Raw genomic sequence first — 27,677 nt, forward strand, 5'->3', positions numbered from 1 at the left:
ATTCACCAAATATCCTTTTGTGGACAGTCATGCACTGCCATTGCAAATATATATTCGGAAGAGTCGATAAAACATAGACCAGGAAGATTCTCCACTAAGGAACCATTGTCATTTGCATAAAATATAATATTTCTGTGAAAGGTCTCACTAATTTAGGTCATAGTATATCTAGAAGTAGCTATATATTACTGTGCAGCCACTTCCAGTCTACATGCACACATGAACTCATGCACATTCATAATTTTGCATATTTGGTGTTTTTCAGGACAAGTTTCATGCCTTGTGTGTTAAAATGATCACTTGGAGTCCCCACAAAAAACAATATGAGGGGCTAACAACAGAGGAGCACAGTTATCCACTCATAAAACTTAGCAATTAGTACTCCATTATATAGCAGATGGTACAAAGCAATACTACCAAGTGCACATAACTCAAAAGTTGAAAAGAGCCAGCACTTTTTAATGATCCAAATGTTGCATTTATTTCAAGCACATCAGGATACAAGATCATTATCCACATGGATGGCATCATTTTTTACGCTTTAAATAAATGTAATTTTCATTAAGCTTAGTGAATGTGGTGAAATATAATTTTGCAAAGAATGCCCAATCACCTGCAAACAAATGTAAAAAACAAGAAACAAAAGCATTTTGATAGATGGTAAAATCAGCCGAGCTTATCTCATTCACCAGGTAAGGTAAAATATTTTTTTGCAAAGGTAAAAATCCCTTTGCTAAGAGAACAATCCATTTAATGTAGTAAATCAACAGTTACCTCAACATGTGATAGATATTTAACGTTACCAAAAACATACACAGTGTGATCTGTTTATAAAGAAGTGAATCTGACATTCACTGAAACATGCCATGGTAGAAAGTCTTTCACATCCGTTTGTTTCAATGGCAGTAATTGATTCTCCACCTAGGAATGTTTTAGTGAATGTCAGATTCGTTGTTTTTTACACAGGCCCCAATCTGTATATAAATCTTATTCATAATGTTGCAACAAATGCTGAGTTATGGGCCACAACAATTATTAATAAAGCAAAAAAAAATCACTTGCAGATGATTTATATCTTTAGTGACCTATAAGGCTGTGTTTATAGGTTAGAGCTTTATGTTTGTATGTATTTTATGTAATAAATAAGTCTCCCATATATCTGTAGCCCATTTTTAGACACAGAAGGTATATTTTGCATAGCTGTCTCAAATTCAAATTCTGGATGTACAACCCAGGGCGGTATATGTTATGTCCACTAGATGTCCCTCTATTTGCCAATTGCCGCTTTTCTCTCATGTATTTGTAAATAGCTGTTGCCTGTCAATAATCAGAGAGTTATCTTACAGATAAGCACTTCCTGTCCCTGTTAGCTGCCTCAGAAATCCCATACTGGAGGACTCAGAAAGTTTTTTTTCAAGAAAGTGTTCCAGAAAGTGCAGACAGAAGGGAGACATGGCCTGACCCTGGGTAATGCTTTCTGTGATGGATTTCTATCGGACCAAAAGGAAAGTCTGACAGGCATTTTGCATTTGTTGTTGTGCTGTGAATGTATCTAAGACCATGTGACATAAATATTTTTGTCTCACTGTCACTATCCTATGCACCATACTGAATAGTTACAGGCTGTGTATGTATTGTGCGTCACCTTGTATCTCCTCTCACCATTAGGTGAACCCATTTATTAGAATGTATATACATGTATATTGTTACACTAACAAGAGTCAGTTCAGGGCTAATTAAACAGTGAGTACAGAGTAGAGTCTGGTCAGGCCCTGGCCTAAAGGTAAGTGGAGGCCTAGTTGTGGTGGCTGATTAGAACACCATTGGGAACTGAATGGCAGATATGTTGACACTTTGGCCCTGATTTAGATAAGCTCTCCAAGACTAGAGAGGATACGCTTTTATCAGTAACCTGGAATGGGTTTCTTCTATTAGCAAATGTTTTCAATCCTGGACCAGATCCATTCCAGGTTTGTGGGATCACCCAGCTTCACTGATGAAAGTGTATCCTTGGAGAGCTTTAACCTCCCTAGCGGTCAAATTCTTTCCACATTTCCATGCAAAAAGCGGTACAAATTTTTGCATGGAAATTCATTTTTCATTGTAGTCTGTAATTCCTAGGCATACCTCACTGATATTTAATAAATTTATTAATAAACTTTAAATAACAAAACACAAAAATCTGTTTAAAAAAATATTTAATGTAATGTAACTGTGTAGTAGCATATTTAATATATAAAGATTTCTTTGTATTGGACTCAATACAGCTATTTTGTATTGAATCCAATACAAAATTATTTGAATTTCCCGCCGATCCTCACGCCCGCACCGACGCATGTACCAACGTCACCCCGAAACCCCGTAGATTTCGTCTCTGCACTTCGCGGCTGGAGATTGGAGGAGCAGGACGTGTCACCAGGACCTATGGGGACCAGCAGGATGCTGGGGGACAGCGACGCAAGGTAAGTGGGTTTTTTTTTAGTTAAAAGCGAGGGAGGTTAATATATCAGACCCAAAGTCTCTGTGTCACACTACTGATTTCTTTGGTAACAAACTACTTTTCAAGCTTATGAAGTGCGCATCATAAGATCTCCCTATCACCACTGACTCGGCTTGGACTGAGAACACATCTGTGATCATCCTCAGGGGCCCCTGCAACTGTGTCCTGCTGTGAATATTGCTTTGCTCCCAAATACTATATTAGATAACATTTACATGACTGGTTCATTTCTCATGAAGGCAAATTCTTCTGTTCCCACAAGCCCTATCCTGGGTGGAAGCATTGCCAAAATATTTATCCAACCCACACTTCCACTAAGCCTCTGGTTCCCTGTTACCTTCAGGTTAATCATTGTAGCTTGTTTGGAGTGCACCATTTCCCATATTACCCCCAAAACACAAAACAAGGATACATACAGTATAATTAACCTTTAAGTTCCCAGTTTAAAACTTGCAAACAGTATTATTATTGCGCTGTCCCTTCTTCAATAAAACATTCTTACCTGCCTTTTCTTAATCTTTTTTTTCCAGGTACACTGAGCTACCCATGGATAGCTCAGTATACGATGCTTGAATATGCCGGCTATCCGTGGCGGATTCAATATCCTTCCTGGCCCGATGAAGATGGCAACGCCAATGATGAAATGATGACAGGTAAGATGAAATGATGACAGGTAAATAAAAAATTGCGACCAGGCATGTGTTTTTATTGTATGGCAGAAGGACACCTATTCCTTCTGCAATAAGACTGGCCTATTTGCAATTTTTAAGGTTTAGTTTCATGTGAAAGTGTCAGGAAATCTAAAAAAATTTCCCCCATGAAAGCTCCCCACAAATATAAAAAAATACCTAGTGATTGTGGCACTAACATAGAATGTCTTTTCTGGTGGCAACACACTGCAGGCTAATCTTCCCTCTACAGTTAGCTACCCATATAATTAAAGCAGAATTAAGGTAATATAAAGAAAATACATTTTGAAGCTGAGCCCTGTCCACAGATTGGACCATACAAAAAAGAGGACAGTGTTGACACTGTACAAATCCAAATAACAAAGATGACAGCAATCAGGATTCTTTGAAAATTCCTATATTGTGGTTGGTAAGGAAGCACAGTAAGGAGATTTTCAAAGAACTGTGAGTGTTGATATCTTTGTTTTTTACAATATGTGATCTGACACAACAAAAAAATTGAATTAAAAAGGCTATTGCTGTGATATAAGGATAAAATGCTTAGTGTGATTAATATTTACAACCAGCAGTGTGGCTAGAGGTATGTAGATGGGATTACATACCCTTTAAATAGGAAAGCTGAACAAGGCTTAGTCAAAGCTACCTCTAGTTGCTAACCTACAAATCTCTTTATTTACAATGTCAAAGTCACATCTGAATTACTGTAAAAGAAATCACTGCAGTAATTGCACATAAATATGACCACTAGAAATGCCCAGTATTTTTTCCCCATAAACAAAAAAAGATAAGCTATGGAAAAACAACCAAATGTTCTTTTTTTTCTTCTAGCATGATGCAAAAGCATAATTATTTGGTTGGTTAAATATATATGTCATTGTTTGTTTTCTGTTGCTCAGATTTAAATAACCACTACAGAGAAAGCAGAACAGACTGTCAAGTGATATCAAGACAAAACATTCCTTTTTCAGTATATTTGTATATTTGAACTGGACAAACCAGTAATTATGATAATAAAGAGTACACATTGTAAGTAAAATTAGTTGCTGACATGCAAATTCTAATTATTGTGTCAGGTATAAACTTCATATAATAAAGCAATATAAAAGTGCATTGTTTTAATGCATTTTTGCTATGCATACAGAAAAACTTCATGTAAACACTATTGTATAGCAAAATTTAGACTTCAGACTTTCTGTATAAACAATGAACTAGGCATTATGCTGTAACACATGGGGTTGATTTATGAAAAGCAGAGAATGCTTAGTAATCATATTAAGTAGGGTGAAGGCATATTTGCTTAAAAATTATGTACAGGACAAATTAAAAAAAAAGATTTTTTGTTAGCATGTGATCAGATGATGAAGCAAGTACAGATTCACTTTATTTACTGTGCTAAATGAATTTTCACTTTGCAAAGCAAACATGAAATATTTTTGCAAATCTACCCTAAGAATCTATACTAGGGTTTTACCATAAAGTTTTACTATGAGCGTAAAATAAGTTAAGGAGGTTTAGCCAATTATACTGTAATAATCATCTTCTTCATGTTACCAGCCTAAAGACATCTGAAAAAGTGTTTTTTTAAAACAAGGCACAATATAAATGCTGGAGAGAGTTTCCCCAGGGGTGACGTGCAGGTGAAGTGTCACCATTCTAGACTTATAAATGAAAGTTAAATTTTCTATTTAAAAAATGTAGGTAATATTTTCCCAAATCATCAGTCTTATGTTTAAAAGCCTTATAGAGGGATTTAGGTTCTACAACAAACTAATATTACAATAATCGATGGCTAGTGGAAAAGTTTATATAATTTCCAAGAGTTGGACGCTTTTTTCATGACCGCAACAGTTAATTACAGATCCACATTCAAAACTTGTGAGCAGTCAGGAATTCTTTTTTGCAGAAGTGATGTTCCTTTTGCAATAAAACATTCTTACCTGCCTGTTTACAATCTTTTTCCAGGTACAGCTGCATATTTGTAGCAGTAAAATACACGTGTTTGTAGCAGTAAAATACATATGTGCAAAATTTGTTCTTGGAAGTAGCTTGGATTTTTTTTTTCTGGGGGCAACACTCTGTAGGGTGATCTTCCCTCTGCAGTGTTGCCACTGTATTAAGCTGAATAAAGTGTATGCAAAGATAAAGAATTCTTGAATAATGTTCATACAAAGAAGTCCTTAATAAAGTTTATATAAAGAAAAAAAACACAATTGTGTCTGCGTCTGAATTGGCAACAGTGAAACGTAAGGGAAAGAATTGGTCTAGTGATGGATAACTGCAGTTTCTGAGTTACTTACTATGGGTTTCCGAGTTGTCTACCATGAGGAAATAATGATTAGCAATATGCGGTTTGTAAGTATGCAGAGGCTGCTGTTTTGACTAAGTGGGCAAAATTTAATAAAGCTCTTCAAGGCTTGAGAGAATACACTTTCATCAGTAAAGCTGGGTGATCCAGCAAACCTGGAATGGATCTGGACCAGGATTACAAACATTTGCTAACAAATAGCAAATGACAATTAAGAAATCCATTCTAGGTTTGCAGGATCACCCAGCTTCACTAATTGCCGTTTTTCAATTCCAGCTTTGGAGAGCCTTAATAAATCAGCCTGATTTAGCCTCAGATGCTTACCATCTATAAAGATTGATCTATGAGACTTTGGCCATAGTTAGTACTGGATGTTCCATTTGGGATTTCTTTCAGATTTCCATTAAGAATATTACATTTGTATTGGTATTTCTGAGGTTGACATATTCTGTGATATGTGATATTCTCTCCCATGTCATCATCTTATTCCCTCATATCTTAAAGTTTGTTTGAATATTTGACCTTTTGCATATAAATCATTTCAATACCACCACCTTGACCTGAACATTACATGCACCGATTTTCAGAGGATGTGATATTGATGTTTTCTCTTTGAACTCTTTAGAGAAAGTGAAAGTTTGTCATAACCTAAATAGTTTGGGTAAACATTGTTTAAATTATTTTGGAAGTGCTTCACTGGGTAGATATCCCAATGATTTATAGGATGGCCTAAATAATACAAACCCTTAATGATCACCATTGGAATACCATAGCTGATATTCCTGGAGGAAAATCTAGGTTGTTAAATACTGTGTTTCCTTGAAAATAAAACCTACCTCGAAAATAAACCCTAGCATGATTTTTCAGGATGCTCGTACTATAAGCCCTACTCCAAAAATAGGCCCTACGTACTATGCCATGGAGATGAGAGGTAAACGCCTATTGAAATGTAAACAGATGAACAGGAAATACTTTTTTGACCCATAGACAAGATGAGTGCAAACAGAAAGAGCTATTTTGTTGAGTACAAGAAAGGATTTTTTAAATTGTGGGGAACTCCCAGGGCAAAAATCTTATGGCTTTCTGCAAAGAGAATAAGTTGGATATCCGAATGGTCCAAAGGTGGTGAGCAGAGTATGATAACATTCAACAAATGGGCAAGGAAAATGTTAAGAAGTCCAAATGTGGATCAGGTCGGTAAACCATTATTTCCTGAGTTGGAAGACATGATCTGTGAATGGATTGCTGACAGGAGAGCAAATGCTTTAGTGGTGCGCGGGGCTGATATTCAAGCATTTGCCCTTACAATAGCACCATAGTTAGAAATATCCCCAGAAGAATTCAAAGCATCAGAACACTGGCTGGATGGCTTCCTTCACAGATTTGAACTCTAAGAAGATCAACAACATGTTCAAGCTGGAAGATGCTGACATTATTAAACATGCATTTGCATTCAAGTACTTTGCTGATGGCATCAACTTTTCTAAATGCCAACTTTCCAACATGATTACTATTGATGAAACTGCAGTGTATATGGGCTCAGGAGCCCAAACTACGTTTGATCAGCGAACAAGCTTGGTGCACAAGTGGGTTGATTTTAATGCTGACATTTGGTTTAATGCTGACATTTTTTTGTGACCAGGCGGCTAAACAGGTCTGCCAATCTAGAATTCTGCCAGCACACACCATGCAAAAGACATGAAGAACTTCCTTGCAGAGAGAAGAATTAATCAAATAGTGATTCCTACAAGGATGACTGCCATTTAAGGACAATTTGTGCATGAAAATGAATGACTACATTGAAAATAGAATGGAGAGAAATCAGCGTAGAAACTTTGTGAAACCTAGACTGCAAGAGGTCATGATTTGGGTGAAGAATTCATGGGATAAAATCGCTGCCAGTTGGGTTGCCAATGCATTACGAGCAGGCTACATGGACGAGGTGCTTATTTAGGGAAAGTACTGTTGCTAGATATGAAAGATTGGGGCCACTGATTCTAAAGGAAATTGAGTTGCAAGAAATTCAGGATGGAATTCAAAGCTTGGAGAGTCATGATGATGTTCTAGAAGAAGATGACATGACAACTGTATTTTTTTTTTGTTCATGAATAAATGAACCAGTAAATTGTTGTGTATGAAAAAATATGGTAAGAAGATGACATTATCACTGTATTTGAATAAATAAGGATTTTTGTTCATGAATACTGGTGAATACTGTAGATTGTTGTACAAATAAGACATGCCCCTGAAAAATTAGCCTTACCGCGTCTTTTGGAGCAAAAATGAATATAAAACCCTGTCTTATTTTCGGGGAAACATGGTATCGTGGAGAAGAGGGCGTCACTAGAATGCAACTTAGTTAAATATGAAAGTCATCCCATAATTTAAAAGTAAATTTTGGTATTTACAACATACTAGCTAATCTCTGACCTACTAACAATCACATAAGTAAATAAACTGGTTTAGATTTTACAAATATGGACATCAGAAAGGACTTGTGTGCAATTTAGGCAGTTTGGTCATATTTCAAGTTAGGGACCCCTTGGTCTAAGTGTGCCAATGAATGGACTATTACCAAATCTTCCTAGTGAGAGACCTATCTGAATATTTCCAGTTGAAAATTGAAAGGACTGGCAAAAAGATTTTCACCTCTTCACCTCTGCAGCTTCTTTCTCCCGCCACCCCTCATCCTCAAAAAACGTGTGCAAGAATATATTGGGGGGCGGGGGTGGTAATATAAACATAAATTTTTTTGAGCAAGCCATGAAAACTTATGTAAAGCTTAGAGCACACTAGACCTACTATTACAGTACCATTACCCTATTTGCCAAATTTTTAGGATAATAAACGTCCTTGAATGTCAACGGCAGCATTTTTTTTAAGACAGTGCATGGAAAACTTAGAATCTTAGTCAATTTGATACTACTGTCTGTATCTTCCCTTCCTGGCAATACCTGTACCCCTTATGCTTATCTAAGTGTAACAGGGACAGGAAGTAAAAAAAAATCATAGTGGACTCACAGACAGGAACAGAAACCTTTAAAAAGTTGAAAGCCCTCTTTTAGGTTCTTTAGGACTACAAAACATTTTGGTTGGAGTTATGTTTTAAATAGCACATATAATCATACAAGTTTGTATATTAGAGCAAAATGAGTGTCAAGTAAGGACAAAAAAAGAAAAGGAGCCTGAACAAGATATGATAGAGAATCTGTCTGTCCAAAAAGCCAGTTTTAGTAAGGAAGATACAGCCATTATCTCAGAAATCATAATTACACAGACTGCTCTTTACCAAGATGATGGAGCAATAAAAAGCTCAAGGTAGATTTTAGAATGTACTGAATAATTTTATCCAATCTGACTTTTAATCAATGAAATCAGATGCACAAATATTTCCTGATATATTTAAAATCAGGGCTTAAACTGTATACTTTTATTTCCATAGGGTCATGAAAGTTGTGTTCTAATAGAATGCACTGTATCCCAGCAGTTAGTTGATGATTTGCATCTGTGGATTTTTTTCACACAGGAGGAGGGGGAGGTTGACGTGTTCGTGGGGGAGGTGTCTGCCAGGCCCGTATTAGATCTTTGGGAGGCTGCAGGGGGAAAGCAGACAGCTCTCTGAGCAATAGAGTCACACATTGACTCTCTCCCTCTCCCTCCTCCTCTTCCTCTTGCAGGCTTTGCTTTCTTTTGCTCTTTTACATTTAGATCTTCTTGTAGTTGCTGCTTTAACTGTAAAGTTTACAGTTAGTAAACACCTTTATATACCTTACCTCCCTTTTTTATCCTGAGCAGAGTTTTTTTTTTTACTTTTTATTTGGGCACATATTAGCAGGCTAAAAAGTTCTGACTGCCTGCTTTTCTCTCTGTCTGATCTAAGGAGCTAGAATACCTTAGGCTCTTCTCATCTTTTATAGTAACGTTCAGACTGGAAAGAATTTTGGTTAAATTACTAATAATTAATTTTCCCTCTTCATTAATACCAAATCTTAGTTTGACAAGTCTTGTCTACCTTTCAAGACCTGCTTTAGAAGTACCCTACGACACTCCCATTGAAACGTCCCGACCTAGAGACTGGTCCTCAGGGACCTGAGTGCCTATATTCCAGAAGCAAGCAACAATAAGAGAAGAAAAGTACTTTTTGTTTCATCCAGATGTGCTTCTGAGGAAATCTCTTTAGATCTATTCCTTAAAGCACCTTTCTTTTTTTTTTTTGTGAATACATTTTTGTGGAGGATTAGCTGTAGACATTACCGGACTCGTGATGGTTTTTCTGTCACTTTGGTTTACAGTAGCTGTGGCTCTGATAGACTGCAAGACTTCAGCTGAACAAGTAAGTGAAATTTCATTGTGACATTTTTCTTTATTCAACTTTTTATTAAGTAACAATTTAGTGATTATTTGTCATATGTGACTAATTTATCCAAAAATTGTGAAGAACTTTTTTAAAGATACTACCGTCAAATGCTAAGTTTTTAATGTAGCATAATTGTAAAATTGAATTGGAGCTTGTGTAGATAAGTTTTATTTCTGAACGCAACGATTGCACAAGGAACATTGCGCTTTTTGAATGCATATGTTCAGACAAACATATGCATTTATTAGGACTTCAGCTACTAGTATCAGCACAGGTGGAACGGTGCAGAGACACGTTTGAAGATTGAGAATAGATCCAGCTACATTTATAAAAGTGCCAAGTGGTCATCCACATTATAAAAATTAAGCTAAACCTAAATCCCTACTAACTGTCTGATTAAAATGGATTCAAAATTCAAGTCAGATGCTAAAAATTAAGGCCTATCTACCTAAGCTTGTAAAGTCATTGATATGTTGCACGTAGCATGTAGCTACCAAAGACTTTTTTTTTTGTCTTTTGCTTAAAAGTTTGCAAGTCACCATCAATGAAACTGTATTTTTATATTTATGAATATTGGGCTTATCTCAGAAATAATCATTTCCTAGCAGATGATAGAAATCTCAGCAAAAAGTGCAGGTTGGTCATGTTTAAGTATAACGGAGAGTAGCTGCTACACGTGTCAGAACTAAGATTTAGTCTACTTGACAGATCCTGGCTAAAGGCTCCCCCTACCTGACAAGTTCAGCTTCACATAGTTTGACGTTCTTTGCACTTTATTAGGCTGTATGCAACGCAGAGCAATTTTTTCTTTTAATTGTGCTCCATCTGAAACTGGTAATTTAGTCAAAGCATTGTAGATGCTGGAGAGTTAGATGACCTAACAGTTCCTTAGATCTCTTGGTAACTTCACTGGTGAGAACTCTGCACTTGAGGCTTCCCAGGTCCGCACACCTGCTGTGATCATTATGAGGGATTCCTGCTTTACCAGTTGACCTTTTAATTTTTAAGAAAACAGAATGTGCTGGATAATGCTAAAAAGTGAGGACACTTAAAACTTTTTAGGTGAACAAAAACAGAATTGAACATTAAAGCTGGGAAATTGTTCTGTGTTGCAGCATCTAAGACATATAAGAAGTCAGGGGCTGACTAATAGGCTCTGCCTATAACTTAAATGTCATGTTTGGGTGGACTGACCCTTTAACTAGAAAGAAAAAATGACAGTGCAAGTGGTTTGTACATGGTACTATTTACTGTAAGTTTGGTAAATTGGTGTCTGGCTTTGTTCCCAGCTAGTTACACTGTTAGAAAATGTATTCATGAATTACCAGGATGTGATTGATTTTTCCACCAGAGGTCTGAGGGAACCACCGGAATAGTTAATTAATTTTAGGGCCTTTGGCTACTGAATTTGTTGGCTCAGCCTCAGTGATGTATTGAATGGCGTAGTCATTACTAGAATTTCTTGGGTTGACCTATCTATGTTAAACACATTATGAAAGCCCATGGACTATAGGTGGTAAGACAGATGTTTATTGAGCTAGGAAAAACCCACCAGTAAACTTAAAAGTTGCCTGGAGCAATTTTGGTTTTCTGCGTAGCACAGAGCATGCAGTGTGCTGTTAACCGTGAACTGTCCACACAGTTAAATAAAACTAATGCTCTCTGTCTTTTCTTTTCAGGCTGGCAATGAAGGAAACACCCGAATAGGTAAGAGCATCAGATGACATGGAACATTTGTGATTTTTTTTTTTTACATGGAATGCATGTATACTATCAAACTAAGGGCAGTTACTGACTTTACTCCTGCATTTTCAGGGTAATGAATTATTTTGTGTTTTTGCCAATGTACAGCAAAACAAAAGGTTCACGTTATTTCAAACATCATGTTGATGTCTGAGCTACATGTCACTGGTTGGGCCAGTGCTGTCACATAAATGGAAGTACCTACCTTGAAGTATTGGGTATTTCATACGGCTTCAGGCACTAAAAGGCACAGAAGCAATGGAAAGTTAGTGTATATTCCAAGAGATGGGAAAAGGGAACCCAAATGGGCAAAGCACAGGTCTGTTTAAACTCCGAGGCTGCCAAGAAATTAGTGTTTCAAAATGTGATGATCAATGGCAGCCTCAATACTTCTCTCTTACATCATTACATTGTATATTTGGCAAACACATTTTAATATTGGGAAAGCTGTTACTGGAACAAAAGTCCCTATTGGATGATTTTCCCTTCCCATCCAGTCTGGTGACAACTAGAGATGAGGTCTGAGTTCGTCTGAAACTTCCCGTCCTCTTTTTCAATTACCTTTGCATGAAATTTAGAGCAGAGAAAATTTAAAGGGTTGGCAGGGTAAAATCACAGCTGCAGGCTGTTATGTTTTTAGTGGGTTTATCACTGGGTTCAGCAAACGTTGCAGGACGTTTGCACAACTTAGAACAAACTGAACCAGAGCACATTCACCCATTTCTGTTAACAACTATGAAGTGTAGTATTTCCCATTGCTTTTTGCCACATTGACAAAGGTGATTAAGCAAAAAGAAAGTGGGAACATAGACAGAAACAACAGACCTACAAGGGTTGCCAAATGTGTCCAAAAATGATGTTAGATTATATGACATGGCAAACTAGCGAGAATCAGCTAAAAAGCTCTCCTAATATTTCCTTTATGGATTACTTGACCAATAACTAAACAAATGTGATGCCATCTGACCTTAAGCTTATAACATTATGAATATTCTTTCAATTCTGCCTTGATATTCTTATGGACAAAATACAAGTTGGTTTATCATCTATTAGCTTGAGACAAAGCAGTAGTCAGATCATTGTTTAATGTATCCAACAGTCTTTTAATTTGCATCACCAGCCATATTTCCAGATTGTGTTAGCATTAGATTACTGCAGATTTGACACATCACATAGTTTAAATACTATTTTGAAAGTCTGTTTTGTGGTTACTTTAAATTTAACCAGTCTACCAGAGTGATCTTTTTAGAGGATTGATGGCTCAGGAATGTCTGGTAATGGTTCTTTTTGCTGAATAATGAGTTTAAAATTATTGCTAAAATTGTAAAGCAAGCTCTTTGCAATTTCCCACTACAATATTGCCACTGGGTGGCATTATTTCACTAGGTGTATATAACAAATATTTCTTAGATATTTTTAAATCTAGGCATCTTTGCCTTTTTTTGTAAAACAGAAAAAAATATCTGAGCTAGAATACCGAACATATTTATACATACACAGAGAAGATGTGTAAAATACTTAATAATCTCATTATGATATCCATTCCAGTTTTAGCATTTATTATAAAGCATTTCTTATGAACATTTTAGAAGTAACACTGTGCATGTTGAGTTTTTTTGTTGATTTGTTTTTTAATTTTGTTTATTTATTACTGTATTATATTAGCAGTCTATAAGAAAACAGTCCTTTTTAAGGAGACCCTGTCAGCTTGCACCTTGAACGACAAACTAACTAAACTAACACCCCCAGTGGGTAGTCACTAGGTCTTAACAATGTCTTGTAGGGGAGGGTGACCAGAGCTTTCAAGGTCTTAGCCTCATCCCTTCTGTGTCCCAACCAAAAGGGGAAGCTTAGAAGGCAAATTGAAAACAATATAGATTCAAAGCTGATTGTCCAGTAAGATTGTAATTTCCATGGTTAGCTTTACATAGCTTTAAATAGCATTGCAAAAATGATGGCACAAACAAACACAAACTCATCTGGAGTGACACAATCAGTACCTAGTTACACAACCAGAAACATGTCCACAGGGACACAATCATTACTAGTGATGCAACCAGAAACATGTATGTAGATACACAATCAGTACTATAGTTAAACAACTAGAAACATTTTAATTTACCATCTTCAGTTTGTTTCTCTTTGGAAAAAAAATTCAGGAGGAAGGTGGGGTTAGACTCTGTAAGCCTCTGCAGGCCTATAAATAACAGTACTCAAAAAACACAAAGTGTCACCCTGGACAATGGTCAATGGGGCCTAGTGAGAAATCAGGCCCTGGTGTTAACATTTAAATAACATGTAAGCATCAAACACTGAGTTAGGTCTTTTGATAGTATACTGCATCTCTGCATCACTAGATCTCTTGCAATATACTGATCATCTTATGAAGTCTCTGAAACAGATATATAGTACCTCTGTGCTTCCAGTATTAAGGAAAACATGTAATACAACAAGGCTCTCCCATGTAGTATCTAATAGTATACAAACATATGTATCCCTATTGTAGCATCTAAAGCATAATGCTTTTGTTCTTTGAACGCATGTATGGCAATACATAAAATAACAGTACCAACCTATACAATCCTAACAATACCCTCACTATAACCCTAACATTAACCCACATTGTAATCCTAACACTAACCGTCACTAAAAATTAAATTGAACTTTCCCTAACAATGACAGTAAGCCCACTATTGCCATCCTTATAACTCTAACTATATTCCACATAGCTAAAACATTAGTTTTGGAGTAAATAACAATGCTAATCTTATTACAATGGAACCTGACAAAGGTTGGGATATATTAGGCAGCAAGTGAACAGTTAGTTTGTCAAGGAAGCTTCATATTGGAAGTTTATATTGGAACCAAGAAAATGGGAATGCGTAATGATAAAAGCAAGCAAGCAAGTTTTGGGAATAGCCTTCATAATTCTTCAGAGACACGGGGCCTGATTTTTGAAAGCTCTACAAGACTGGAGAAGATACACTTTCATCAGTGAACCCGGGGGATCCAGCAAACCTGGAATGGATCTTGCCCAGGATTGAAAACATTTGCTAACAAAGAGCAAATCACCTTTAAGACATTCATTCTAGGTTTGCTGGATCACCCAGCTTCACTGGCTATATACTCTGTAGCCTTGGAGAGCTTTAATACATCAGGCCCACTGTAGCATAAAATGTTGACAAAGTGAGTCTGAAATTCAGAAAACCCAGTGCATTGCAGCTTCCTAAATATGGGTCTGCAAAGCCGTGTACCAGCCTGACTGTTTATGCTGACCCCTTTTCACTTCTGATAGCACCTACAAATTATTTTTGAGATTCAGAAATGAACCAAGGGGCAATGGAAGAGGGTAGCCTGGTCTGATGAATCACGTTTTGTTTCATGTGAATGGCTATGTTTGTGCATTGTTTACTTTGGGAAGAGATGGCAGCAGGGTGCACTGCTGGGAGAAGGCAATGTTAATAAAAGGGTCCATTGCTAATGTTGTGCTAGATACCACAACACACCTTAAATGGTCTTGTGATGTCCATACCCCCCAAAAATGGCAGGTGGCTTTAATGTTTTGGCTTACGCTGATCCACTAACCCTGTCTTAATAACCCTTCACACTAACTAACACACTCTCACTATAAAAAAGAACCTTAATTTAAAACAACCTTTACCCAAACCCAAACATTAGCCCTCACTGTAACTCTAATAATATCTTTAACACTATGCTTTCCTGTAACCTTAATGTTATCCCTGCCTGTAACCCTATATCAAACCTTCACAATAACCTTCCCTGTGACCTTAACAGTAAACCTTACACTAACTCTAACTATAACACATACCCTCACTGTAACCCCAACTTGCTCCTCTGTAAACCATGCAATACCCCTCACACTAACTTTTCCTATAACACTAATACCAAAATCTTCCTGTAATCCCAAAACTAATGAAAAATTGCAATTTGGTATGTAGGAATTACTGGTCCTCCTATTGGAGTTGGTGTTGAGCTACCTACATGTACTTGTTTAGTACAAAACTAATGTTACATTCAACCCAACCCTCACACTAACCCCTCTCCCCTATATTATTAACCCTGCTTGTAATCCTAACAATAGCCCTCACATTAACACTTCCTATAACACTAACCTTTTACACTATCCCTCCCTGTAACCCCTAACATGAATCCTCACACTTACATTCTCTGTAGCTCTTATACTAACCAGGGCTTTAATTTTACCTGGTAACCCTAATTCCCGCATAACTCCAACATTAACCCCCTAACTATTTCTCGATGCAACACCTCACACCACCCTTCCCTATGAACCTGACACTCATTTGACCTCATTGAAACTCCAACAGTAGCCCTTCCTGCAACTGTAACATTAATCCTTCAATCAACCCTTCTCTTTAACCCTAACACCGAAACTCAAACTAATCCTTCCTGAAAACCCTAACGCCAACCTTTCATGTAACCTTCCTGTAATGTTAACCCTTTCTATAACATTAAATCTCACAATAACTCTTCCTATAACTCTTATCTTCACACTAACTTTATGCATTCTTTTCATACTCAACTCTTCTTTGTGGAAGGATTCCATATCCACAAAAATTTAGTTTTATTTAATTTTGTAACATTTTTAAGGTTAGTAGGATGCATTGTAGTGTTCCGACATGTATCTGGCACCACCTTGCAGTTTCTGTACATAATGAACTAAAGAACATACACCAGAGCAATTACAGTATAACCTTTTTCCTTATTTAATCAAATCAAATAAAGATGGAATTTACAATTTGAATTCCTTCTGGTCTGGATGTATACATGTGTCCTATTGTTAATAACTAAACAAAAAGGTTCCTTTGAATGTTGTTAGTTACCAAAAAGGACTTGGCAAGTAAATAGCCCTCAAACTGCCTTGCAAATAGAAAAGACTGTGGCATTTTGCCTAGTTGACCATATAGAAAATACATTAAAAAAAATGAGGTTGCACGAGGTAAAAGTTGCATGTTTGGCTGCTAATAGACTTTACATACAAACTGAAGAAATAAAAAGTTTATAGAGACTTCATTTAGATTTCCGCTGTTAAATTTTAAGAAGTATGCGTCTGGTTTAAAATATAGATGTATGTATGCAGTGCAGTTTTCCTAATTAGTCAGTCCATCCAAAACTGATATTTCAGACTTTGGTATGTGCCAGAGACAGAACCCCCCCCCCCATAGTTTAATAGGTGGATGTAAAACTTTTTTTTTGTGTTAGCGTTTTTGTTTTTTATGTTTGTGTTTTTTTTGTGTGTAAAGGATGAAGAATGGCGAACACATTTCTGAAAATTGTAAGACAGACTAATATTTTTTCGTGAAAACTGTGCAAAAAGTTAAATCATTCTGCTTTGGTGGACAGGATTTATTGTGGCCCTTTGGTGATCAAAGTTTCAGTGCTGTGGTCTATCAGCTCTACTATTTATTCCCAGAGGATGTCAGCAACTAACTGACACTTTTGAATATTTCCAAAATGGGTAGGTAGAAATGAGATTGGCTAATAGTTGGCACCACTGTGTTTAGTGTGAGATTGGTAGTGCTTGGTGTTAGTTAACATTAGTTTAATGTTAGGGTAATACATGCTGGTTTAACGTTTATGGGTTACATTTTACAGGGTTAGGTTGAGGGGTGAATGTATTACTGCCAATCAAAATTTGAGGTTAAGGTTAGGGGTCAGAGCATATGAAGCACTTTTTTAGTTATTGGTGCTAAAAGCCCTATGTTGAACATTTCTTATGTCAGACAATGTGCCTAAATAGGAGCATTTGCCTAGCCCAACTTCCCTATAGTGGTGAGTCCTAAAAAAAAAAAAAACCTTTTTTTACTTGTGGAAAAAATGCTATGGATAAAGATTTTTGTTGGACCATTGTCTTTGCTCTTTTGGTTTTTGTGGATCAGATTAACCACCTGGCCGTTACACTGATGTCTAGATTTCTGTACCAAAAGCGGTACACTGTTTTTCATGATTTTTTTTTTTAAATTGTAGACCTGTAAGTTACAAAAATATGTCCGAACAGGGTTCTAGTAGATATCATGAATATAAAAAAAAGTTTGAAACACACAATCATGTAAAAAAAAAAAAAAATGTACTTTTATTTTTATTTCATGTTTTGTGGTGTTTTTGTACTGTAAAAACCATTTAAAAGCAGATTACATTGTGCTGCTGCTGCTGCTGCTTGCAAAGCACAATGCATTGTGCTTCACATCTCACTGCAGATGCCAGCAGCAATAGCAATTTTTTTATTGCTGCTGGAGGAGCTGCGGGGACCGGGTAAGTATTTTCTTTCAGTTGTAATCCGATTGTCATACAATGTATGACAATCGGATTGCAATATAACGTTTGTTTATATTTTTAACCACCTGGTGAGAAAAGTTCGGGTTTAACACTTTTTGCAAGTGTTTTTAGCCCGAACTATGTCGGGTTTAACGGCCAGGTGGTTAACTTAAAGAATAACTGCAATTTAATAAACAGTGCTGGTAGATAATATATTCTGTGTGAACACAAACTAAACTAACCCACCCAGCTCTTCCACAAAATCATAATTACTGAAATTCAAAAGCTCAAGGTTGATTGCAGTCCTGGCTGCATCTGGGCTTGACAGACCCATAGGCCCTGATTTATTAAAGTTCTCCCAGGCTGGAGAGAATACACTTTCAGAAGTGAAGCTGGGTGATCCATAAATCATGGAATGGATTGTTAAAAATCATTTGCTATTTGCTAGCAAATGTTTTGAATCCTGGACCAGATCCATTTCAGGTTTGCTGGATCACCCAGCTTCACTTCTGAAAGTGTATTCTTTCCAGCCTTGGAGAGCTTTCATAAATCAGGGCCATAGACTTTATGGGGCTGGTAGAGAAATCAATCAGTCAGCCATGTAGAAGTTTATGGGATGTAAGGCATGTAAAGCGTTGTAAGGTTGTGCAGGCATGGCCAGTCCAAGTTTTGGTAAGCATAAATTTGTAGGGGACATGGTGGCTTTGTTTAGCTAAGGAGAAGGGGGCAAACAAAATAACTACACTGCATATAAAAGCATGGTTATCCTGTATTAAGCATAGGCAGGGCAAAACCAATGGCTCACTTTAATGCCCTTTTCTCTAACAACACACTCACCATTTTTCTTTCCCATCACCCCATTTAACCACCTGGAACAATAAAAGAAAAGTCTGTCCAAGTTAATTCTCCATGTCACAACTTACAAATAGGAAGCAAATATCTCCGAATCCCCATTTGACAGAGCTAAATCAGTCAGCAAGCACCAGCACTATTACATGCTTTTCAATACCTTTAGGAAGTGAGTATTTCCTTCTCTTCCAGTGGCTGAATGCAAATAAAGAAAATAAAGGACTAAGAGGTGAGTTAAAGCAAACCTCTTGTTTTGCCTTAACAGTGCACTAAAACGGGTACCGACCTTGAAAAATTGCATTTATCGGCACTGCGATTCTTATCCTTCCTTCATTGCTTGGTTAGTTAACAACCTAGCAGGATCATACTAGAGACAGGGTTGATGAGTAAAGGTTCAAGAATATTGATTACTACACTCACAACTCTAAACGTAGACCAATAATGATAGCTACTATATTTCTACCTGAATTTTTTTTAGCATTTAGATTAATACATTTATTGAAAAAATACAGATTTCTTAACTTTGTATGCTAATTAGTAGTATATTTACTGGTTAGTGTGTGTTTGTGTACAGGAAAAGTGAAGGCAGTATTAGCAAACTACGTTTATGTAGAGCCCTGTGTCCAAACATCCTAGAGCGTTAAGTACACATCAAAAGGTAAAAACAAGCTGACCACCATTGGGAAATGCCAATCTAAACAAAGGTCCCTGTGCATAAACTGTGCTCACAAGATATCATTGGAAAGCTGTTCAGTCTAAAAACATGGCTCCAGTGAAGTTTGAGCGTGCCAACAGACTGAAACATTCGAGACCATTTTCTACTTGCAGAGCAGTTAGATTGCATGCAAAAAAGACTTAATATTCTGTCTATCAACATGAGTCAGCAAGAAGAGAATTTACTGTTTTTTTTTTTTAAACAAATTGTACTACCAAAATGAAAAATGAACTTGAGAAAGCTCTAGGATTTGATAGGCTTACCATTATTTTGGAAGAAAGGCATACACATGATATCAAGTGATAGGTTTCCCAGTAGGAAAGGTTTTTTTTATTACAACTGACTTTACTTGGAATCAAACAGTAGCTTGTCTGTTCTTACTTAATCTGGTATTTTAGATCCTCAGGAATAAGGAGTGCATGCTGTTCCAAAAGGCCATTGAGAATATAAGATTTATTATTGACCTTCTAATGATCATATTCGAAAAAACCTTGAAGACTTATGACTGAGAACTAAATGTAGTTAAATTTAGAGCTACCGAGTCAGAACATAAAACCTTTGATTTTATGATATACCAGTTTTTTTAGAATACACTAATTATGTGTTTTCCATATTGATTAAAGAAATGCAACATACATACTGCCGATATAAGTGATCTTTATAAAGCCAGTGTCTGCTTTTTAAATTTCTACAGTGCATGTTTTTGGTGACTACTGAGGTAGTCAGCCAAAGACACCCAGCAAGCCCCCTTACCAAGGCACATTTGACACTGGGTTGTGTTCTATATGCTACTCTCCAAGCCAGGGAGTGAGAGCTCCAATCCTCAAGTACAGCCCAGGCCAATAGCATTTATGAAAAGCATAGGGTACCTGGCCAGTAAACTCGATTTATCCAAGAGCAATGTGCAGAAAATTTGAAAAGAAATTAAATGGATTCCCTTTTATTATGGATTCTTCATGGAGTATCGGGTTTGCAGGAGACAACACCTATGCATTTGATGTGCACAACATTCACAACAGTTCTGCGGGGAATGTACCGTGTTTCCCCGAAAATAAGACACTGTCTTATATTTTTTTTGGCTCCCAAAAACACACTAGGTCTTATTTTCAGGGGATGTCTTATTTTTCCATGAAGAAGACTACAGTACACATTTATTGTTGAAAGTCACTCATGATCACTCATGTTCCATTGATTGTCCCCTTCTGATCACTCATGTGCCGTTCATATTCCCCTTCTGATCACTCATGTGCCGTTCAAATTCCCCTTCTGATCACTCTATGCCATTGACTGTCCCCTTCTGATCACTATGAAATGACTGTCCCCTTCTGATCACTATGAAATGATTGTCCCCTTCTGATCACTCTATGCCAATGACTGTCCCCTTCTGATCACTATGAAATGACTGTCCCCTTCTGATCACTATGAAATGATTGTCCCCTTCTGATCACTTACCCGTAATTAAGTGCAGGGATCTCCGTTAGGGCAGGGATCATGGTATATGTAGAACATAGTAGTACTGTTTGACCTGGATTCATTTATATAAACACTAAACACAAATTTAATATTAGGATGAAATTCACAATCATGAACTAAGTGAGTTTTAGGCTCACATGTAATTAGTACCAGGACTGTCCGACAATAGTTGTGTTTCTACGCACTTGGTTTTAATCCTTTAGCAGAGGAGCATTTTATTATAGGTAGTAGGAGCCTTGTTTAAAAGAAATCAATCAGAGCGCAACAAGTAGATGATTTGTGATTGGTTGCAAGGGGTTTCTGCTTATTCCATATTGTCAGTATTCTTAATGTTTTGCTAGAATTTAAACTGTGACAATTTTTAATGTTTCATATCTATTAGAGAGTGGCCCTCCCAGTTCATATGTGCACCCACAGGGTTTATTCACTTTCAAAGAGAAAAACCAAATTCCTCTCATGCCTTAGCGATACATTTGTCTTCTATGATGGGTGCTGTGCTGACTGCAAGAAGGCCAGTAAGCACCACATGTCCCTATCCATTTATTGAGAAATATATTTTCAACATAGAAAGGTGGAGTGGGGGAAATAGAAATCTTTATTTTATCTGGCTTTATATGGGCATGTTTATAGTGGAATCTTAGGCAAACAGCTAATAACACATTAAAACATGAGCACATTTCATAACATTTTTTCATTACATTTATTTTTGTGATTTTCACACCTCAGTCATATCTGTTGGTGAAGAACTTGGTTTTCAGTGCCTCATTACTCTATTTTATTTATTAATGAAAGAACCTACTTACATTGTAGTTATGTATGCCCTTTAGTTGCCTAAACCCCTGTCTCTTTAGCTTCCAGTGCCTTAAAGCTTTCGACAGCAATGTGCAGAGCAGTATAACATTGTTGCTTACAGTGTGCAATAATTCACAAAGTCTGGTATCCTAGAGTTAAAGACATGCAGGACCTTATTAAGAAATTTAGAAACCCAGGTCCAGATTTCATTTGTTGGGCCCCCATGTCCCTCCACCAGCTACACCTACACCATAATCATAACACATTGGTAGAGGTAGGAGCAGTAAAATCACTGTGCTCCTTCCTTCTGCTCAATGCTATAGAAGCCACAGCCAATTAGGGCCACCGCGGTGCTGTGCTGGAACACACTGCAGTCTGCAAACAGAGATGCAAGTGTTTACACATGTATGCAGGTTTATGGTCCAATTGTACCCCTACAAATTAATCCTTTCAAATTGTGCATTAATTTACACAACTATGGTAAGTGTTCCAGGGGTTCATATGAGTTTAACTCAAAATGAATGTCCATGCGTTGCACTGCAGTGCGTGCATTACCATGCAGTGTAATAGCATATAATGTTCAGTACTGTATGTGCTTTCTACATGTTACTGTGTAGGAATAAAGGCATTGGCTCCTATTTATCCTCTTGTTTGTTTTATTTAGTGAATGTCTGTCTGTCTGTCTGTCTCTCTCTAAAAATGCTGTGCCTTTCATGCTTTGGAACAGTGGTGATCAACCCATTTGATGTAAGGCATACTACAGAAGACATATAAGACCACATATGTGTTACATGTATGGTTTGAGACTGAGGACATGTTACAAGAAACTGAAATGATGACCTATCAGACAGAACCAATATATTTCCAATACTGTTCCTAGTAAGCACCCAGGCAAGGAAAATAATAAATACTGGTTGTTGGGGCAAAGCATTTCACAGTAGTACTAAAGGGCCTCATGCTTCCCTCCTAAAGCAGATTGGATCCAGGAACTCCAGATTGGCATTGTATACTTCTATTAGGTCTAATCACCCAACACACAGACCTTTTTTCATCATTGATTGGCCCAATTTCAGACATTTTCAAATAAATGTCTTTAGTAATTGATTTTAATACATACAGTAAGTAGACTAAATTACATTTTTATATTTGCTTGGAGTGTTGCTTAATGCTACCGAGGGTGTTTCTTACTTCCTGAGAATGGAAAACCACTTGAATTAGCATGGCTATTTTTATATCAACAAGATTAAAAACAGATGGAGTGGACCCTGACCTAAAAAAAATCCTATTCAGTATTAACTAATTAATAGTCTTTCCTAGAACACTCTGTTTTTTTCTGTGCAATTTCATCCAGCTGTATTTATCAAAATAGGTGAATAGATATTTCACATCTTGTATCACAAAATACCACAATATACATAAGCTGCTATTACAGATGGTAAATAGTCATGGGTCATATAGATTGCTGTACACTGTGCTTCTCTTTTAATCAAAGACATCCATGATTCATTATTAGTGGCTCTTCCACAATTTATAATTGGAAACATATTTTTGCTTCTGCTTCTGGGATGAGTGATGCCATCCAATGACTTTCTGAAATTACTTCTATCTCACAGCATGTTAAAAGCTGGTAACTTAACACTAACCTAGTGCTTCCTATTTTGCGATAAAAAATAATTGTTTGCTGAAGCCATTGGTTAGGGATTTGTGAAGGAGTGTCACACAAATTGGACAGGGTAGTGGTCGCTGATAATCTAAAGCTGTTCAGGCATTTTTGAAGAGGACAAAACCTCTCATGTCACCTACATAATAGCAAAATATATTAAAGCAAAAGTAAACAGCCCTAAGTTTTGGTCTCCCCAGGGGCTGTGCAAGTGTGCATAGCAGACTTGCACATTATGGTACACTTAGAATTGTACAAGTCTGCCATAGTTATTAAAGCTCTCCAAGGCTGGAGAGGATACACTTTCATTAGTGAAGCTGGTTGATCCAGCAAACTTGGAATGGATCTGGTCCAGGATTTAAAATATTTGCTAGCCAATGACTTTGAAGAAATCCATTCCAGTTTTGCTTGATCACTCAGCTTTACTGATAAAAGTGTATCCTCTTCAGCCTTGGGAGAGCTTTAATAAATCAGGCCCAATAGCTGACATGTCACCCTATATAGTAATACACTAGACCTAAAAGTGGTTTATAATTAAAGTTATCCTGGAAAATGAAAAAACTTAATTGGGACCGAAGTAAAAACAATACCTTAGTGAACATCTAGAAATGTTATTTATACATAAACAGTACTCTAAAACATCCACCTTTTCTGTGCTTAGTTTTATAGTGGTACATCTTCAGTTTAGGATCCTAGGCACTGCTGCCAATGACTGCTATCCTCACTGGAGTTCAGATTTTACATGTCTTTAAAAAAATGACCCTCCTCACATATAAATAGAGAACAAAGAAAAGTTCAGTACTGGGAAAAGATCAGCTGCAGGAAGACCACAGAGAATACTGCTAACTAGTCCTTCTTCCTCTGCCTGCCCTTTTTGTGGGCAGCGCTTTCACAGTGTGCAGCTTAAAATTACAGTGTATAGGCATCAGAGAAGTATATTGGGGGATGGATGTGACTGGTCTGCTTCAGGTGGACTCTCTCTGCAAGAGGTCACTCATGTAGAATTAACATTGTTATTTTTGGCAACTCACAGGGTGAAAGTCAGTAGCAGGAACTGAGCTGTCTGAGACAACTTGAATAAACACAGAGACAAATGTGCTAGCACCAGGATTTCTTCTGAAATGGACCAACAGTTCCAGAAGTAGATGCTGACCCTAGATGATTCTTGAACAAAGATAGATCTGTCCTTCAGGAAGATAAAAACATTGACAGCTTTGTTGATAGAAATAGGAGTTAAAACATAAATGAAATTGTTTAATTTTATTAAGCATAAATTCAATAATTAATAAAAAAACCCTCTTTTTATTAAGAAGGCCAAGCTACAGAAAAAAAGTTCATGCTCAATTTGAAGCGGCTGGCCAGTTTCCCTTTATATATAAAACTCTAAATGTGCAGTTGCAGAATAAATTATTATAAATTCTAGTTAGTTTGCCACTTACACAATTAAATTTTAAATTGAACACGGCAGAGTCTAATAGTAATCAGGTGTATAAGTGACTATAACAAATGTATGGAAGCAAAGTGGTGCACAGATCTGTTTCATGTATCAATAGTGCTTGTACACAGCACTACAGATATTTCCTTATCCCAGAATTCAGCTATTGACAGGGTCAATAAATGCCACAGTAAGTTTCCTATCAGTCCTGCATTACAGTAGAAACCATGGGCCCAATTTTTTAAAGCTCTCCAAGGCTGGGGAATATACACTTTCATCAGCGAAGCTGATCATTTGCTAGCAAATATTTTAAATCCTGGACCAGATCCATTCCGGGTTTGCTGGATCACCCAGCTTCACTGATGAAAGTGTATATTCCCCAGCCTTGGAGAGCTTTATTAAATCAGGCCCTATGTCTGTACAAGAGGATGCATAATTTGCAGTCACAGGAACTAGGTGGGGAGAAATTGTAGGACCTCCTAACTGTGTGGATAGGTACACAGTTACAGACAAGCCCACCTACACAGAGGGTTTTTTATTTTTGTAAAGTTAATTTTCAAAAAAAATACTTAGAATTTACCCTAATAAATGCAATTTGATTTTGGGTTTAGGTAGGCTTTAAGGTATTAAAGAGATAATGAATTTTATCATTATAATTGCATATTAAAGTAGGGGGAAAGTAAATTGGAATAAGTGGAATGGTTATTTTAAAGCAGGAAACACATTATCAAGCAGTAATGTATAACTAGAGAAAAAGTTCAATTATCAAACAAGATGTATGCAGATTAAAACCTTTGTAATGTTTGAATGTTTTTGTAAAATGTGTCTTTTGTAATGTTTTAACTTTTATGTATAACTATATTTGTAGTGTAAATTTAGGATTGATATGAGCGCCTGAATTGTCTTGAAAATAGATGGTTTTCATATAAATTTCGTAGCGTAATCCGGATACCTAATCCTGCAGAGATTGCAGTATCTGAATAGGTTCATTATAATTCCATATGTCATACTTTCTCACTTTTTTCACATTCATTTTTATGTTTGATGTAACCTGGTATAACCTCTTACAGAGTCAAATGAGGCTTTCTGATATGGGAGGATTTCAAATATTTATCGGGTATACATTTAACAGTGATTAGAATGAAAAAAAAATGTGTTTTACAGCCTATTTACTGTACATTTTTTTTGTATTAATGCAAAGCATGGCAATACGTGTACCATGGTGTAGTATAGAATATATAGTATAAGATAATTGTTTCAAATGGCACCTCAATAAACTAATACAAAAACAGGCAAATGGCATGGGTCTTTGGGAAAAAAATGAGTGAGGTATGATTATGGCTGCATGTTTGATGATCTCTTTACATTCAAAAAGAAAACATTTTGGTTTAATTCTTCCGATAACCAGCCTGTTTAATTACCCTACTACTATTTGATATCTATTTATTTAATATCTGCTAAAATCAGGCCAAGAAAGGCTATGTAGTTGTTTTAAGGTTTTTGGATTTTAGCAACACATACAATCATTTTCAAATATTATAATGATGTAAACCCAAATAGCATAAAAATATTGCAGTGTAGTGTTTGTTTTTTAAGCCAGTCAGTGGGTTCTATAATATAACACTGGAAATAAATGTCAAAACATTTAAGAAGGACAAGGAATGGTAAAAACTTCCAACATTCTCATTGTAGATTAACCTTTTACACTGTATATACTAACAACTATGCACTGCATTGACCAAACTAATTGTATGTACAATCAATTAATTATTAAAGTAGTCTCTTACCCTGCATTGATATTGATGAAAAAAGAACATGTGTTTAAACTCCTTATACTTATTCTTGCTGAAACCTCACACAGGTCCAAAAACTCTCTACCTGACCCCATAAGACATTGTTGGTGTTTGATAGATCATCACTTAGCACCCAAAGCTTATTAGTGGAAGAAAGCAAGAGTTTCAACTTCACTTGCCTTTACAGTTTCCTGCCTTTAAATGCCATTATAATAACTATTCCATACAATAGTGTTTTTTTTGCTTTACGTATAATAACTGTAGCTAATACTTTTCATTTTTGTATGTTTTTACTTTTGTGATATAATTAAATGTTTGAATAAAAAAGAATACTTCTTTTCTCAGATTTAGGCAGAATACTAGGAGAGTATGAACTGGTAACACCAGTAAGCACAGACGCAGAGGGACACCATGTTTCTAATGTTGTGTCTATAAGTCACAAAGGGAGATTAAAGAGAGACACATCACACAGCCGTCAACCTCTCTACTTCAATGTCACAGCATTTGGAAGAGAATTCCATCTCAAATTAAAGCCAAATACTAGACTTATTGCCCCAGGGGCCGTTGTGGAGTGGCATGATGATGACCCTATGAACCCTGAAAATAGAAGCCATGTTGGAAATACAACTTATGCTGCAAATAACACAGAGGAAATCTGGAAGAAAGAGCCACTGTGGACTAATTGTGCTTATGTTGGGGAAATAGCAGATATCCCTGGAGCGTCTGTTGCTTTAAGCAACTGTGATGGTCTGGTAAGATTGACTTTACAATTTATTTTCAACTATTTGCTTTTATTGTGTGATGCTTCATCCAAAAGCCAATGTGTCATGCAACAAAAGTCTAAAAAGATGATAAATAGGCACAGCAAAAGTAAACATTTATGCTGATTTATGTATTACATGGGGAAATGGCTTTCTTTACATATAATCTTTAACCCCCCTGGGGGTAATTCTGAGTGTGTACCATTTTGACATTTAAAAATACTAAAATAATCATACCACCAGGGAGGTTAAAGCAGTAAATATCTGTTAAGAAAATATAAGTCCATTCTTGATAGATAATCTTAACTGGA

General features: G+C 36.6%; 1 protein-coding gene across 2 annotated transcripts in view; it reads left to right on the forward strand.

Annotated features, from left to right (window-relative positions):
- Positions 1-1,352: 1,352 nt before the first annotated feature.
- Positions 1,353-27,677, forward strand: part of ADAMTS3 (ADAM metallopeptidase with thrombospondin type 1 motif 3) — a 130,377-nt gene continuing 104,052 nt past the window's right edge. For both annotated transcript variants that reach the window (XM_072405353.1, XM_072405354.1), the window contains exons 1-5: positions 1,353-1,467; positions 3,031-3,153; positions 9,787-9,827; positions 11,531-11,558; positions 26,951-27,357. In XM_072405353.1, coding sequence (XP_072261454.1) covers positions 3,066-3,153; positions 9,787-9,827; positions 11,531-11,558; positions 26,951-27,357 — 564 coding nt within the window. In that variant the 5' untranslated portion in view covers positions 1,353-1,467; positions 3,031-3,065. The remainder of the gene's footprint in view (positions 1,468-3,030; positions 3,154-9,786; positions 9,828-11,530; positions 11,559-26,950; positions 27,358-27,677) is intronic.

Source organism: Pyxicephalus adspersus, chromosome 3 (assembly GCF_032062135.1).
Source record: "Pyxicephalus adspersus chromosome 3, UCB_Pads_2.0, whole genome shotgun sequence".
Taxonomy (NCBI): domain Eukaryota; kingdom Metazoa; phylum Chordata; class Amphibia; order Anura; family Pyxicephalidae; genus Pyxicephalus; species Pyxicephalus adspersus.